Source organism: Drosophila bipectinata, chromosome 3L, assembly GCF_030179905.1.
Source record: "Drosophila bipectinata strain 14024-0381.07 chromosome 3L, DbipHiC1v2, whole genome shotgun sequence".
NCBI lineage: Eukaryota > Metazoa > Arthropoda > Insecta > Diptera > Drosophilidae > Drosophila > Drosophila bipectinata.
The window spans coordinates 23931585-23950125 of NC_091738.1; the positions used below are offsets into that span (position 1 = coordinate 23931585).

The 18541-nt window shown below is 42.0% G+C and overlaps 1 protein-coding gene across 5 annotated transcripts in view; it reads right to left on the bottom strand.

Moving 5' to 3' along the window:
* Nucleotides 1-18541, bottom strand: part of AGO3 (Argonaute 3) — a 154182-nt gene that overhangs the window by 115761 nt on the left and 19880 nt on the right. For 4 of the 5 annotated variants that reach the window (XR_011442680.1, XM_070279617.1, XM_043209647.2 and 1 more), the window contains one exon: nucleotides 9248-9602. Coding sequence is in view for 4 of the 5 variants with exons in the window: in XM_070279617.1 (XP_070135718.1) it covers nucleotides 9248-9599 (352 nt within the window). In the remaining variant the exon portion in view is untranslated. Of the gene's footprint in view, nucleotides 1-9247; nucleotides 9603-18541 lie in introns of those variants that run through there. The other variant, XM_043209653.2, reaches the window with a different exon arrangement.

Sequence of the window (18541 nt, forward strand, 5' to 3'; positions counted from 1 at the left end):
TATAAGTAAGTTTATATTTTCATATATATAAATTATAAGTTTATAATTTCTTCAATCTTTTCTCACTAACTATTTTTTTTTTAATACCCTTGCAAAGGATATTCTAATTGTTACGTCGTAAAGAAAATTGGCAACACCCTCCCGATCGCCAGTTGACCGCTGACCCCGTGGCAACTAGAACTTACCGAAAGATTGGCAACTCCGGGGAAAAAGACAGGACAAAGGCTCGAGTCGAAACCTAAGCTGGAATCCGTACAAGCTTTTTAGTTGCTTTGTTCTTTCTAAATTTTCTTTACATAAATTTTCATTATGGCTTCATCCATCCATCATTTTTACATCACATTAATCTTACTCATTTACGACATCTACCATATGAAAATTCATACTGAAATAAACTGAAGTATAACAATAACTGCAAACTATAACTACTCAAAAAGAGTGCGGACTTCACCATAGCCATGTCATTGGCAAGCGGGTTAATATTCTAAAAAACTTTACATTTGGAATCATAGAAAAGTGCTTTCGACTCGTGAGAGTCCTAACCTCAAGAACCTCGAGACTCGTATATAACCTCAAATTCGGTATAACCATCCATCTGTAACATCTGCCCGGGAGTGGAGCGGCGAATAGAAATCTTGCGGCAGTGGCGGAACCAAACTTACCGGACGACACTGTAATAGCGATCAAAGAAGATAACCAGACGGGAATACTTCGAGCTAGTGATGCGAACTCAGTCGCGATCTTGGCACCGTTCGCCGAAACTAGCAGTACTTCGGAGACCCTGGATAAAAAAGCTGCAGCGCACGTCGAGATTCCAAAACGTCGGAAGAAATCTAGGATTTCATGTACAGCCTAGTATTTTCGAACACGCTTCAAACCACCGAGCAACAGCCAATTATTCGCGAAAGGAAACACGGTTTTCGTGCAGCAAAACGAACAGCCCATAACGACTAATGTAAAGCTCAGTACATCACTTCCGATGACATCATCTAGTGTGCTACAAGAACCAGTAGCAACAATACCAATGAATATGCTTCCGTACATTCTACACCCCCAAGCCTACATATGCTGGAAGAATCCTATTGTAGGAAGAAAGAAACCCCATGTAGCTCATGTCTCACAGTAGCAGTCTGCGCACAAGACAAGTTGTAAGCAAGGATTTACCATACTTCAGCGGCAATCCCAAAGAATAATATGGCCGATTTTCATCGTGAACTACTAGCAATCAACTTGGCGATGCGCGGTCAGCGACCAGGAGAATCTTATGAGGCTGCAGAAATGTTTAAAGGGAGCAGCGATGGAAGCTGTACGGGGGAAACTGATGAAGCCAGCCAAAGTCGAAGAAGCTGTCTTTCGACCTTAAAATAAATTGGGCGAAGACGACCGCAGGAACACCAGTTGCAAAAATTGCAATTTTTGATGTTGTGCTGTTCCAAGTAGCGTCGTATGCGAGCACAGTGATTGGTTATGGACTAGTTATGATTATAAAGAAAAAAATAAGAGCCATAAGGTCAATCTTATGATACACAATGACCACAGTCACCAAGTTTGTCGTAAATGCGAGCGCACGCACAAGTAAGAAGACTGCGGTGAATTCATGCAGCTAAGCCTAAGAGAAGACCAAGAGTTTATAAAACAAATTACAAAATAAAACTACTTAAGACATTGCAAATCGTCATGAGTGTGTGTTGTGAACGGAGACTCCAAAAAAAGAAGGACAATTTCAAAGAAGCGCAACCGGACAGAAAGGAGCATCCCTGTTTAGATATGTTCCAGTCGTTGTTTACGGACAAAACGGCTCGGAACAAACGTTAGCTGGCTGAAAAACTAGGCATTGACGGTCCATCAGCCGAGCCGAATCTACTCTTAATTTTGAGACTAACAATAAGTTGACGAATCTTAACATTAAAACTTAACTAACAGTATACTAAGACTGCATTCTGGTTGCGCGTCCCTCAGGTCGGTCGCTGGGTGGGTAAGTCATTGCGACGAAGGCGTGATTTGTTACTCAACCTTGTTAGACCTCTCGCCAGGTGGTTAGGGTGCACCGATAGCTTGGTTAAGTACTTTACCTTCTTTTCTGCGATCGCTTCTTTGACTGGTAGAATGTTTAAGTCGCGGTGTATGTTTTCGTTGCGAACGTACCACGGTGCCCCGGTGATTGTTCTCAAGATCTTCGACTGAACTCTTTGAACTATGTCAATGTTGCTATTGCTGACGTTCCCCCATAACTGGGAGCCGTACATCCATATAGGTTTTAGTACCGAGTTGTACAGCAGGACTTTGTATTCAAGGCTAAGAGGTGACCGAGCGTTGATAAGCCAATGAAGGCCGCTGGCTTTTAGCTTTAGGTGTGTTTTATTGGCTTCAATGTGCTGGCGCCATGTGAGTCTTCTGTCGAGATGTACTCCTAGGTATGTTACTTCGTTTGCTTGTGGGAGTAGAGTGTTGTTTAATGTTATCGGCGGGCAGTTTTGCCTGTTCAGAGTGACCGTAACATGCTTGCATTTTAGTTCGTTCACTTTAATTCGCCAATCTGACAGCCATTTTTCGACATCGACCATATGAATCGGGCATATAAGAGCATATTTGAGCGGCTAAGAATAGCTGTGTCATCGGCAAACGTGGATGTTGTTAGACGTGTGCTTGTCGGGATATCTGCTGTGTAGAGGACATATAATATTGGCCCTAGCACGCTGCCTTGAGGAACTCCAGCTCCAACAGTGTAATCATCGGATATAGCGGTGTTGCACCTCACGACAAATTTTCTGTCGTGAAGGTAAGACTCCAAAATCTTGTGGGTGCTGTAGGGGAGCATTGTCTTGATCTTGTACATTAGACCTTCCAGCCAGACTCTATCGAATTCTTGCGAGACATCTAAGAATATGCCAGTACAGTACTCTCGTTTTCGAACGCGTTCCGAATTTCGGATGTTATCCGGTTGACCTGCTCAATTGTTCCATGCTTTTCACGAATCCCAAATTGGTGTGACGGGATTCCTTCCTGGATTCTCAGGTATGTGTTTATGCGAGTCATTAGGCATTTTTCAAAGAGTTTAGATAGGCAAGAGAGTAGGCTTATAGGTCTATACGACGTGGGGATAGTGTGGTCTTTTCCCGGCTTTGCTATAATTATTATAATTGACTTTTTCCATCTCACTGGAAAGTGGCCAAGTTTTGCGATGGCATTGAATAGCTGGGTGAGATTGCAAACGGTGCAGTATGGGAGCTCAATGATCATTTTGGGAGTTATGAGGTCGCAGCCGGGGGATTTTTTCGGATTCAATTGTCGTTTGATGATGTTAACGATTTCGTTTGGGCGAAACTCAATCGGCTCATGTTGAGGCTGGGGCTCATCTGATAGAGTCGGCAAAGTAAACGCATTGGTGGCAGGATTTGGTTGGAAGACATTTTTAAGGTGTTTGGCAAACGTGCTGGCTCTGTCTGCGTCGCTGCGCGCCCACCCGCCGGTGGAATTTCTAATAGGCATCACGGTTTCTTTCGGTGAGCTCAGAGTTGGGTGAGCTCTCCATAGTGAGTGTTTCGTACTGTTAGTTGACGATTGCTCTATGTAGCGGCGGTGGACATACGTTTTTTCTTGCTGTAGAGCTTGATCAAGTTGACGTGAGGCATGTTTGAAGCGTTGCTTAGCAGATGGCGATCTGTGACATTGCCATTCTCGACGTAAGCGTCGCTTTTCGAGGACAAGCTGTTCGATTTGTAGATTTGTCTTCTTTTGAATGCGTTGTGTGTTTATAGTTTGAGGTGTTGAAACTCGAGCTGCAGAGACGAGTACAGACTCCAGCGAATTAACAAAACTGTCTACATTGGCTTCGTCGCTGAGGTGAGGACTCAGCTCAATGTGTGAGCTGATGTACTTCCTGTACTTAACCCAATTGGTTTTATGTGAGATCAGATTTGATGAATGATCCCATGTTCCTGGGTGTTGGAGTAGAGTAAAAAAGACAGGCGAGTGATCAGATGAAAGATCCGAAAGGCATTCGGCGCATATCAGATTTTTAGGAATGTTTTTGGTAATCGCAAAGTCAATTAAATCGGGAAGTTTCTTTGGGTCTGCCGGCCAGTATGTTGGTGTGCCAGAAAAAGCATAGTCTAGCTTGTTCTTAGCTTTGATAATTGCATTACAGAGCTGCTTTCCTTTTGGGGTCACGAGACGAGATACCCAGTGTGTGTGCGTGGCATTGTAGTCTCCTGCTGCTATGAAGTGGTCTCCGAGTGAGTTTAAAAACTGCATAAACTCTTCTTCTGCTATGGTGAAGCGTGGGGGGCAGTATACGGCAGCTGGAGTTAATTGCTTGCCAGTATTTATTTAGGTGTAAATTTATTGATGTGGCCTGTAGGTAGTTTTTTCCAAATTTCGTATGATAATGGTGCTTGATACGGCTTCTGATTAAAATTCCAGTCCCGCCGTGTGCTTTACCGTCTGGATTATTTGTTCCATAGAATGAATATCCTCGTAGTTGGAAATTGTATCTGTTCGTAAGATGTGTTTCTGAAAGCAGCAATACGTCGATTTGATTGTCTAGTAGGAATTGCGCTAACTCGAGTTTATGCTGCGAAACGCCGTTAGCGTTCCATGTAGATATTCATAGGGAAGTCATTATTTGGATTGTTGTGAAACCAGCGTTTGTATTAATAGATTTTGGTTTCGCATTAGATTTTGCATAGTTGTACGCATAAACGACATAAACTCCGTAAGGCTTTGTTGTATCATAGCTTCAAAGTTACTTTTTGGCTGCTCCGGCGGTTGATGCTGCTGAGCCGTGTTCGGTTCTTGGTGTGCTGATTGCGGCAGTGAGCTTTTTGAGGCGGGGGTAGCCAGTCCTGATTTTAAAGTGCTTGCGTATGTGATATTTTTGTCAAAGTTTATGGGTCCTACTGAGGATCTGGCTGCAGTCGAGAAGACTTCAGGGTTTGACCTGGAGGCTATGAACTGATTATCTCCCTCTGGTGGATGCGACTTTTCAACTCCTTATAAACTGGGCAACCTCTATAGTTAGCAGTGTGACTTCCACCGCAGTTGCCGCACTTTTTCGAGTTTTGGTCATCTTTACTCGCTGGGCAGTGTGCGGAGTCATGAAGCTCACCATAAACTACACAAACTGGTCGCAGTTTACAGTAAGACCTTGTATGGCCATATTCTTGGCAGTTCGCACATTGTACCGGGCCATTGCGTTTGTGCGGCTCCTCAACTGTAATTCTGCAGTGCAGCAGGAACTGAAGATTGTATATAGGGTGCACTTCGTATTTCTTTAGGGGTTTAATTTGTGGTTCGAGCTCAACCTTAAAGAGTGGCTGCGGCTTTCTATCCCTGTTAGAGATATTGAACATTGTTTTAGCGCTAAATCCCTTCTCTTGTAGCGCCTTTGTTATCTCTGCAGGCGATACTTCGGGCTCTATGCCCTTAAGTACGACTTGCAAGCCCTTGCTGCTTTTTAGCTGATACGTGTAAAAGTTCTTTTTTTTGTCGTTGAGGTATTTCGATAATACTCTGTAATTATCTTCAGACTTCGTTTGAACTTTTGTTTCCTGGATGTTGCCCTTTACGAGTGGTATTATGTGGAAGTTGTCCTTGCCAATGAGCTCTATAATTTTGTTGACAAGAACGTTGGAACTTTTTTCTCGTATGTAAATTGGCGGGGGCTTAGGCTTCCTTTTTTCGACTTCTGTAGATTCGGCATCATCCTCATAGACTGCCAAGATTTTAAAACGGTTTGAGTTCGTGGGCGTTTCTCAATGTTTGCGCTGTTAGCTGATAACGTCGTTAAACGCGCTGTCGTTACAGTAGCGGTTGTCGTTGTTGTTACGGTTGACGTTGTCAAAGAGGTTGCGGTGCTAGTTACTGCGCTCTTTGGCTGCAGAGACATCGATGGTAACGAGGGCGAGCAAGAACGCTCTCTACGTTTAAGAATTGTGCCAAGTTTGGGGTAATTGACCGTGTTTGGGATGAGCTTGCATTACTTTCGGTTGCTTTGAAAGTGAAGTAAGCGTTGTTTTTTTGTACTAAGAGCCGTCTCTCGTCTTGCTCACGTTGACGTTGTGTGCTAACGTCGTTTAGACTCATGCAATCGAGGTTGATATTGTTCGAATTTTAAATGTTATGTTTTATATTAATTAATTAATTAATCAATATAAACATAAGCGATTTCATCGCTGAATGCGTCTTTTCGCGTTGTTGTTGATTAACGAAACCAGTCACTGCACTTTTTTTTTTTTGTTACTATTGAATACTTTTTTTTTTCCCGGAGTACAATAAATACACGTCTGCATGCGACGACGATTCGCGAGTCATGAAAGCTTGTAATGAAAGTAAGGCATTGTAAATGAAAGCTATTCTTTAAACGCAGTTGGAGTGTGTGCCAACAATGGGACCCTTAGATCCTTACAAAGAAGCTTACTCAAATTTCGACTAGACGACCAGATACATTCCAGACGGAAAGCGATGGGAAACAAGTCCTCCCTAGCGCCACGACAAGATGGAGCTACTCTTCTCGCTATAGATGACACAGCGTCGACTTGCGTGCCTAGAGTTGGCATATCTCTTAACTTCATTGCTTTCATTACTGAAAGGACCGGATCAACTTCCTTTCCTAGTGAATTGTACTGCGATTTCGAGAACGACGCATAGGCATCAGCGGCTACATAAAAGAAATGTTTCATCAAGTGAAGATTAGATCGGAGGACAAGCAAGCGCAGCGATTTCTCTAGAGGTACGGAGATTCGAGACCAGAGCCCGATAGATATGTTATGACGGTCATGACTTTCGGTGCTTCTTGTTTCCCAGCGGCCGCGACATATGTCAGGGACAAAAACGCCAAGCGATTCACCGCACAGATAATACTTTCGTAGACGATTGGCTTCAAAGCAGATTATCTGAAGAAAATACTTCGAGAAGGATGCTTCGAGATGAGAGGGTGGATTTTTAATTCCCAGCGGTAATGAGAGCGTTTACAGGAAAGGTCGACGAAAGATTTCTGTACGAACTTAAACGAGAACGAGTTCTGAACATGTCTAAGAACTCACGGTCACCAACCCACGTAAACACGAAAATTTTTGGGTCCCACCGCATAGGAGAGTGTAATCATTTCCATATTTGATCCACTCGGCTTACAAGGATTTTACATTATGCAAGTAAACTTAATTCTTCAAGCAGTAAGCAGATCCGCGACGGGATGGGATGAACCAGTCAAAGACGAAAGGTCGTCGTTAGAACCATTGAAAGCAGCAACTTCAGCACATCGAGGGAGTTCCAGTTCTCCGGTATCTAGGCTTGACACATAAAGCAACAGACACTCAATTAAATATCTTTTTAGATGCCAATATAAACGTCTTTTCAGCAGTCGCTTACCTACGCACTGGATGGCAAGGATGGCAAGAATTGTACACTACTAGCATCAAAAACAAGAGTCGCGCCGTTGAAACCGATATCAATTCCACGACTGGAGTTAATGGCATCCATTTTAGGACTAAGACTAGCCAAGTTAATGGCAGCAGAGCTATCTTTCAAAGCGAAGAAACGCGTGTTTTGGACCGATTCAAAGAATGTTTAAGACCGATTCATTGGTTGCGTTCCGATATGGAATCATTAATTTGTAGCACTGCTAATAAGAGATATTTTAGAGAACTCCGAGCTCAAGGAGTGCAGATTGGTACCGTCATTAATGAACGTCGCCGACGACGGCACGGACTGGACCAAGGAATCGAATTTTAAGGATGCTCAATGTGGTTTGAAAGACCGATCTATCTGTACGAGGCGGAATCCCTCTGGCCGGTCATCGAGCTCGAACCCCAAAACTTGAAAAGGATTCACACCCCTAATTTACAATCTAGAATCTTCAAGTTTTCACCCTATTAAGATGACGACAACGTCCTACGAGTACGAGGGCGTATCGATCGTATCAAAGACACAACGGTTTTTGTGAGAAGACCAGTGATTTTACCGAAATCACACACAACTACGAGCTCGTTAATCGACTACTACCACCGAAAATTTCACCACCAAATGAGTAAGGTCGTAGTCAACGAAATGCGACAACTATACTGAATTCCTGGATTGAGAGCCAGTGTGCGCCACTTGACGATGACATACCAAAGATGCAGGAATAATCGAGCGACGCTAGAGAACTCTGAGATGGGGGCTCTACTGAAAGATCGATTGGTGATAAACGAACTGCCTTAAACGAGGGAATCGACTTTCTTGGCCCACTCGAAGTCAACGTAGGAAGACCGTGAGAAACGATGGGGAGTACTGTTCACGTGCCTGACAATAAGAGCAGTAATAAACATCGAGCTAGCACATTCGTTGCCCACAGACTCTTTTATGCTGGTGCTGGAGACATTCGTTTCCAGGAGAGAAGTAAGCAAGCAAATCGTGTCCGACTACGGAACAAATATCAGAGTCACGGAGTCACTACTCCGACTGAAATATACCTTGTTCCTATCTCAGTATATTAATTTTTAATGATTCGTAAAAAAAATATATATACAAAACATTTTACTGATAACACTTAATCTTATTCCTCAATAAATGTAAAATGTATGCTGAAATATTAAAATATAATATATCAAATAATATAATTTGGTTATATTATTGTTTGTTTCGTCATTTCACCCAATAAGGAATTCACCCGAATTTTGTTAGGGTAGCAAGCCTAAAAGTTAGAAAAATCAAAAGTTGTGTGCGCTGGCTTTGAAACAAAATCGCACGCACACATAAACCCGTGTTTGTGAATGTTTGACACGCATACACACAAGGATAAATCCAAGAGTAGACCAACCTTCTTCATCGCGCTCCTTTCAAAGACTGAGAAACAGAAAGAATTAAATGAGAATATGAGGGTAAGAAGAACGAACGATGAGCGTAAAAGAGTAAGATTTCGCTCTGGGGCCTCTCGCAAGAAATTTTTGCGTCCAGTTTCGTTGTATGAAATGGGTAGTCTATATGCTGTATTATTAGTGCTGTTAGTTATCTTAAAAATTTAAGATTTGATACACATTTAGTTAGTGGTTATTTTTAATATTTTAAAATGACAAATTTTTTTTATTTATATTGATCTTTTGGGGACGTTTTTCATCGGTATTTTACATTGTCAAGATGTTTTTTTTCGATCTGATTACTCCCATATGGGTTTTGTCCCTAAATATCTATAAATTCATAATTATTTATTTCAGTTCCTGTACATTACGTTAAAAAAAAAAAAAAAAAATTTTTAAGTTCGTAGACGTACCTTTAGTTCCATGAATTTTATTGGGATAAAACAAGTCATTTCTTGATGCAGGGATGTTTGTTTTAAAAGGTTGTGATACATTACAGCCATTTTCAAGATTTTTATTTTCGTTTAGCTCTGTTGGATTGATTTTTTTTTGCAACGAGTGAATAAGTTGTGCGCGTCCTCGACCAACTGAAACATTTATATTTTCCAGAGCAGTCAAAAGACTACTATCACCACTGGTTTTGCTGGAATTAGATTGATGTACATCCAATCCACTATCAACTTCATGTCCATCACTAGATGAAGAATTTTCGGAATTTTGAGATTTTTTTTTAAATAAACTAAGCAAGTTTCCCCTTCCAGACATATTCTGAAAAAAAAAAATTAATTTAATAAAAGTTATAAATTTAACATTCTTTAATAATAAAAATATATAATCAAAGTTTAGGGGATGTTCATATATATAAGCAGTTAATAACTTATCATGTTTTTAAATAAGTGCTCGGAGAAAAATATTTAACCAAATAAGATAAATGGACAATTAAAATTTCAATTTTTAGCAATTAACAATTTGCCAGGTTATTTTTTCCTAAGATTATTTTACACCTTAAGCAAGGTGATCCAGAGCATGAGACATAGGTCCTATTCACTTTAGAAAAACGCGATTTTCTCGAAAACTTTTTTTTTTTTTTAGCTTGTGTCAATGATATGTTAAGTTTTTATTTTGTTAATTCAGTTAAGAGTTGGGTCATTTCCGATCGTTCAGTTATATGGCAGCTATAGGATATAGTCGGCCGATCCTTATGAAATTTGGCATGTAGTAATGTTTTGCCAAATAGCTTTCACGTTAAATTTGAACTCTCTAACTCTAAAAACACCAAAGTTATACCATTTCCGATCAATCAGTTATATGGCAGCTATAAGATATAGTCGGCCGATCCGGGCCGTTCCGACTCATATACTGCGTGCATGGGAAAGTAGGGTGTGTGCAAAGTTTCAAGTCGATAGCTTTTAAACTGAGTGACTAGTTAGTTAGAAACAGTTGAGCGTAGAAACAGACAGATAGACGGACATGCTCATATCAACTCAGGTGGTGATCCTGATCAAGAATATATATACTTTATAGGGTCGGAGGTGTCTCCTTTACTGCGTTGCACAATTTTGGACAAAGTTATAATACCCTCTGCAAGGGTATAAAAAGATTTTACTTAAATAAAAAAAAAATTCTAAATCTGGAGTCCCTGAAGAAGGTTGTGAACCGGTCACGGTCTTGGCCCGTTATTATAAATTGCAGCATACATTTATGGAACTGTGAATGCTGAAAAGTACAGTTATTCTGAATCGTTACGTTCTACCCTCAATGGAGGAGCATCTTTCTCGTGCCTCAAACAAAATCTTTCAGTGCAAAAAAAAGGGATATATTTTTTTTAATTCTTCAAGGTTTTATTTATACGATCAGTTTACGTTTGGCAGTCGAACCGATCACTCGTTTTTTTCACGCAAAGCGAAACTAGAAAGCTGTATAAGTGACAAACACTAAAACAAACATACACAGTTCTATAAATAGATCGCTTATCAGTTAGTGCACAACAGGTGACAAGCTTATAGCGAATATAAAACACTTAAAACCCAAATAATCATGCGTGTTCCACCAGACATTTGGAAGGAAAAACCTTTACCAACCAGTAAATTCCTTATAATATCAAGAACCGATGAGACATCCTTTGCCGGAGTCTCCCCCTTTAATAATAAAAAAGTCATTGATATAACATGCGGGGGTGTAGTTGTCAGCTGTAAGAAGTTACGTAACGGAAATCTTCTCCTACAAACAAAAGACATTAATACTCCACATACCCGTATCAGCCTCAGAACACCGAACGCTAAACTACTCAAAGGGTATAATATACTCCAACGATCTGCGAGGTATTGAAATAGAAGAGATCCTCGAAAACCTAAAAAGCCAAAAAGTGACCGCAGTTAGGACAAGAAAGCAAAGCTAACTTCGGGCGGAGCCGAAGTTGATATACCCTTGCAGTTAAAACCGGATAAATATCGCAAACATCGGATATAGTTTGCCGATCCTTATGATTACATCATAATAAAACCAATTTATTACAATAAAAAATCTAAAAAAAAGTCCCAAGCTTCTATCTTCAAAAATACGAAAGTTGATATTTCTACCAAGTACCATTTACGATCGTTCAGTTATATGGCAGCTATAGGATATAGTTGGCCGATCCTAATGAAATTTGGTAGGTTGGATCAACTGGCCAAAAATAGAATCTGTATTAAGCTTTCTATGTTCAAAAACACGAAAGTTGGGTCTTTTCCGATCGTTCAGTTATATGGCAGCTATAAGATATAGTCGGCCGATCCTTTTGAAATTTGGCATGTCGTAATGTTTTGCCAAAAATAGCTCTAGTGTCAAATTTAAACTCTCTAACTCTAAAAACACCAAAGTTATACCTTTTCCGATCAATCAGTTATATGGCAGCTATAGGATATAGTCGGCCGATCCGGGCCGTTCCGACTTATATACTGCGTGCAAAGGGAAGAAGGGTGTGTGCGAAATTTCAAGTCGATAGCTTCAAAACTGAGAGACTAGTTTGCGTAGAAACAGACAGACGGTCAGACGGACAGACGGACAGACGGACATGCTCATATCAACTCAGGAGGTGATCCTGATCAAGAATATATATACTTTATAGGGTCGGAGATGTCTCCTTCACTGCGTTGCACACTTTTGGACAAAATTATAATACCCTCTGCAAGGGTATAAAAATGATGAAGACCCTTATAGGAGAGCCAACCGAAACTGGACTAATAACCCTAACATTTGAAAATTAGACCTACCGGATTACATATATGTCGAATCATGATCGTTGTTGTTGTTGTTGTCTTCCATTGTGGCGCAACGAGTTTCAGCCTTGTACATACTTCAAGTTCTGGTACGCAACTGCCTGCGTCTAATTCTTTACCTACTGTGGATACTACTGAACCTCGATCGGCGACAGCGACACAACGCTGTCGCCTCGCTACAACGATACTTTTTAAAAGCGACAACATCCTAGCAACGGTCGCCTGCCAACGGTTACCTGGCAACCACACACTCACACCGCAAGAGGCTGATGCCATATTATCACTCTGGTGAAATACCCGAAAATGTGTATTCGCACACACACACACATAAATTCGCAACCACGCAGTTTCAATGCGCCGACATATATATAGGATATGAAAGAGTTCAAGTTCGCCCTTATATACCAGCCCCAATCCGATGTAACAAAAATACAGAGACCTGCTTTATATGCGAGCGTGGTACATGCTGCATTAACTGCACCGAAAAAAATATGCCGGACAATAAACACCATCCCAGAGACAGAAACTGCTTTTTTTCTTACCCATAAAGAAGTACAAACCCTCCAAAAAGTAGACACCAAATCGGCCTGGTCCATCTACAGGAAGAGAAACCAGCATGCCAGATCCCTTTATGCATCGGTAGCAAGCTCAACGCAAAACAACATACCAAATCCACATCAATTATCACAGAATACCTCTTCGACATCAGCATCAACCTCCATCCTCCCACCGGTAGTAAAAGACACCGGCAGACCCATTATAGAATATGACGACAAGGATGATGAAAATATGGTAATAGACTCAAGCGACGAAAATATCAGTAAGGATAGGACAATAGTAAATTAAATGTTCTCCTTAGAAACATAAGCAAAAGAACCAAAAGAAATCTAATTAACAAAGAAAAATCTAACAACACTATTGTAACAAGATCTAAGTTTAAAAATATTGCTCAATTAAATAAAGACTAATCGTTAAATCTAAATATAATAGACGCATGTATAATACGAACTACCGAACTGAGCGGACATGCTTTGTCCGAGCTCCGGGAAAACTGCACCATAATACAGCTAATCAAAAAACTGGGCTAACCCAATATAAGCGAAAAGACGCTGAACTACAATTTACTAAAAGCGACAGACATGCTTTTTATAACAGTTGTGATGTGCTAAACCAAAACTAGTGCATTGTTCAAACAAGAAAGGAAAGCTAACTTCGGGCGGAGCCGAAGTTTATATACCCTTGCAGTTAAAACCGGATATATATCGCAAACATCGGATATAGTTGGTCGATCCTTATGATTACATTATAATAAAACCAATTTACTAAAATACAAAATCTAAAAACAGTCGCAAACTTCTATCTTCAAAAACACAAAAGTTGGGTAATTTCCGATCGTTCAGTTATATGGCAGATATAGGATATAGTCGGCCGATCCTTATGAAATTAGGTACGTTGGATCAACTGACCAAAAATAGAATCTGTATTAAATTTCAGCTTTCTATCTTCAAAAAAACGAAAGTTGGGTCATTTCCAATCGTTCAGTTATATGGCAGCTATAGGATATAGTCGGCCGATCCTAATGAAATTTGGTAGGTCGGATCAACTGGCCAATAATAGAATCTGTATTAAATTTCAGCTTTCTATCTTTAAAAACACAAAAGTAAGGTCATTTCCCATCGTTCAGTTATATGGCAGCTATAAGATATAGTCGGCCGATCCTTATGAAATTTGGCATGTCGTGATAATTTGCCAAAAATAGCTCTCGTGTCAAATTTGAACTCTCTAACTCTAAAAACACCAAAGTTATACCATTTCCGATCAATCAGTTATATGGCAGCTATAGGATATAGTTGGCCGAGTCGGGCCGTTCCGACTTATATACTGCGTGCAAAGGAAAGAAGGGTGTGTGCAAAGTTTCAAGACGATAGCTTCAAAACTGAGAGACTAGTTCGCGTAGAAACGGACAGACAGACGGACAGACGGACATGCTCATATCAACTCAGGAGGTGATCCTGATCAAGAATATATATACTTTATAGGGTCGGAGATGTCTCCTTCACTGCGTTGCACACTTTTGGACAAAATTATAATACCCTCTGCAAGGGTACAAAAAAAATAAGAGCCACGCAATGAGCTTATTGAGCAACGATCAAAAGCGTAGAAGTTCAGTGAACCAAAGAAACGGCTTCTACTCTTACTTTTCAACCCGCGATACCGAAGTGGACCGCTGAAACCCAAAGGGCACGGTCATGTTCATCCGCCCTGCTCACTCCGACTCCCGCGTCATGGGAGTTCGCAGTTTAAAAACCGCCCTCCAATATCGGAAACAAATTTCGCACCAACAACAAGCAGTGGTACAATTTTTGTAACCACAGCGACAAGCACTGCAATTCAAAATACCGCGACGTCAACGACAACAGCGAGCACAAAACCAACAACTTCGGAAAGTGCCAAAGCGGCAACGGCCACACAGACTGGAATGGATTGCTACATCCAAATTAAGCGCAAGCTTTGGCCGCAGAGTAATCCAGGCAGGCAATAAAGCAAAAATTAACCGCGTCCAGAACATCGACGAAGAACCAGGCTGATCCAGTAGTAACAGATTTGCCCTTCTGGCGGAGGTTGAGGAAAACCACCCAGCCCAAGACACTGCAAAAAAACACAAGCCCGCTCCAATCTATGTATATTAGGGAGAAAAGATCCAGTGCCCTGGTCAACCGATTGATCGTTGATCGGGGACCGAATGCGGCGTTGATCGGGAACGGTGACAACTTTCATGTTGTCCCGCTTATCAAAGGGAACATCCATGAAACAAAGGTGCAAACCAAGACTGAAGAGCACTTCCGAATCGTGTCCAAATATCTAGACACTGTACAGAAAAACTATTACACGTACCAGCTGAAAATCAGTAAGGGCCTACAAGTGGTAGTAAAGGGAATAGAACCTGATGTTACCGCCGCGGAAATAAAAACCGCCTTTAAAGAAAACGGCTTCGCCGCCAAGAATGTTATTAACATTCTAAATAAAGATAAAAAGCCACAACCCCTCTTCAAGGTCGAGCTCGAGCCAGAAAGCAGGTCGCTGAAGAAGAACGAAGTCCACCCAATCTACAACCTGCAATATCTTTTGCATCGGAAAATCACTGTTGAAGAGCCACATAAACGCAACGGCCCAGTGCAATGCACTAACTGTCAAGAGTATGGACACACAAGGTCTTACTGCACACTTCGGGCTGTCTGTGTAGTCTGCGGGGACGCCCACAAGTCCGCTTGCTGCACTACAAACAAGGACAGTACCGTGAAGAAATGTGGAAACTGCGGAGGCAGCCATACGGCAAACTATAGAGGATGTATGGTGTATAAGGAGTTAAAGAGTCGCATGCGTCAAGCGACCGCAACGCGCAACCAAAATCCACAGAATGCGTACATTGCGTCAAAAACTACGCCAGACGTCTTCTTCGCCAAAGCTGCGAGATCCTCATTCGGTCCACTAAACACCACCAACGGCTTCTCCTATGCCGATGCTCTACGATCTGGAAGGGAAATTCCAATTCAGCCTAACTCTCAAAGCGCTCAACAGGCTCCAGAACAGCTACACAGCAAAACGGAAACTATGATGCTTACCCTCCAACAAAGTATGATGGAGCTTATGTCATTCATGAAAACGACCATGCCAACTCTTGCTCAAAACCAGAACATGGTGATACAGCTGCTCGTAGCAAAACAGTCTTAATAATCTATGCAGGCGCTACGAATATCAATGTGGAACGCCAATGGTGTCTCACGGCATAAACTAGAATTGTCACAATTCTTGACCGAAAACCATATTGACGTTATGCTACTGGTGGGAACGCATCTTACAAACAAATACAACTTTCATATAAGAGGCTACACAATCTACCGCACAGATCATCCAGATGGGAAAGCCAACGGCGGAACTGGAGTTCTAATCAAAGAACGCATTAAACAGCACTTTCACAAAAGGTTTGCAACAAACTTCTTGCAGGCCACTTCGATACAAATTCAGTCAAGCAACGGAATCCTTTCAATCGCTGCCGTTTACTGCCCTCCTCGTTTCTCAATCTCGGAAGGACAATTTATGGACTTCTACAATTCACTTGGGGATCGATTTATAGCCGCCGGAGACTACAACGCCAAACATACACACTGGGGATCACGTCTAGTGACTCCCAAAGGAAGACAATTGTACAATGGAATTATAAATGTGAAAAATGAACTTGTGTACGTTTCCACTTAAAGTGCCACATACTGGCCAACAGACTCACGAAAGCTCCCAGACCTTATTGATTTGGCAGTGACAAAAAACGTACCTCGCAATCGCAAAGTGCCAAAGCAGTCTCGGACTTATCATCTGACCACTCGCCTGTGCTTCTAACGCTTCTTCAAAGCCCAGCAATAACCGAACACCCCTTCAGCCTGACGACGCCAAAAACGAACTGGCTAAAATACAAAAAGAACGAGAGTGCCCACATAGAACTCGACCCGGAATTTAACATGGAATCGGACATCGACTACACTACGAGCGCCCTGGAAGAAGTACTCGTTGCGGCAGCTAAAATCTCTACTCCTCATAGGAAAGATGTAGACCGAAACAAATACTTCAAATCTAATCAGCAAATCGAACAGCTCGTGCGAGAAAAGAGGCGCACGCGTCGTGATTGGCAAAACAGCAGATCACCAGCTTCAAAACAATGCCTTAAGGAAGCAACCCGATCAATCGACCAGGCTCTTCACCAACAGGAAGAAAATGCACAGCTAAGGTACATCCAGAATCTTTCGCCAACATGCACAATGTACCCCCTGTGGAGGGCCCACCCAAATCTTAGCGCCCCAATTGAAACGACCACCCCGATAAGAAACTCTTCGGGATACTGGGCTCGCAGCGACGAAGACCGAGCTGAAACATTCGCCACACATCTCCAAAGTGCCTTCCAGCCAAACCCAGCCTCAAATTCATTCCTCCTGCCAGAAATTCAGCCAGAGTCCTCCCCTCAGCCAGCCGCACCTTCATTCCGGCCGAACGAAATCGAAAAAGTCATAAGAGGGCTAAAACCAAAAAAGGCTCCCGGTGGTGACCTATTGACCCCAAAGATGCTGATCGAACTTCCAAAATGCGCTATAGAGGTCGGCTGCAAACTATTTAATGGAATCATTAATCTTGGCTATTTCCCAAAAAAGAGGAAGAAATCCATCATTATACAGACCAATAAGCCTTCTATCTTGTTTGTCTAAATTGTTTGAAAAATACTTGTTAACTCGCATAATACCACATCTGGAAGCTTGCAATATTATCGCGGCACACCAATTTGGCTTTCGAAGAAACCATGGAACCATCGAACAAGTGAACAGATTAACATCCGAAATACGCTCAGCCTTCGAACAGCGAGAATACTGCAGCGCTATTTTCCTCGACGTATCTCAAGCTTTCGACCGAGTTTGGCTCATCGGACTCATGCACAAAATTAAAACGTATTTGCCAAAATACACCCACAAGCTACTGGAATCATACCTCTACAACAGGGTATTCTCAGTGAGATGCAACGCAGCTACTTCGGGCGACTACACCATCGAAGCTGAAGTTCCACAAGGAAGCGCCCTCGGCCCGTGTCTATATGTTTTGTATACAGCGGTTATTCCTACGAACGCACATCTAACAACGTCAAGATGCCCGCTCCAGATGCCCAACGCAAGCAACAAGCCAACTGGCTAATCATCTTATAGTAGTGGATGACCAACTGGCGCATTAAAATAAACGAACAAAAGTGCAAACATATAACGTTTACTCTTAATAGACAAACATGCCCTCCGCTCTTACTAAAAGGTATGCAGATCCCTCAATCTAACGAAGTAACGTACCTTGGCGTTCACCTTGATAGACGACTTACCTGGCGCAAGCACATCGAATGCAAAAAGATGCACCTAAAACTGTAAGCCAGCAGCCTCCACTGGATCATAAACTCACGATCGCCACTGTGCCTGGACTACAAGTTACTACTGTACAATTCAGTCCTAAAGCCAATCTGGACGTATGGCTCCCAGCTGTGGGGGAACGCGAGCAGCAGCAACATAGACATCATACAGCGCGCACAATCAAAAATCTTGAGAATTATCACAGGGGCACCTTGGTATGTTCGCAACGAAAACATCGACCGGGATCTGGGCATCCTCGCAGTGAAAGACGAAATCCAGAAGCAAATGGAGTCATACAAAGAAAATCTGTTTCTAGCGTATCCCGCTAGCGTCTCGCAAAGGGAACATTCAAGAAATCGAAGGGTTCGTGCCCTAACTCCAAAACTGCAAAAGAGTGTGCACTACCTCAAACCACTGAGCCAGAAGCTCCTGAGCCGGCAGTAAATATTGCGCAGACCAAACCGTCAGGGTTGCAAAATTAATTGCACACGCAGCGCACCTCCAGTATAACCGACCCACC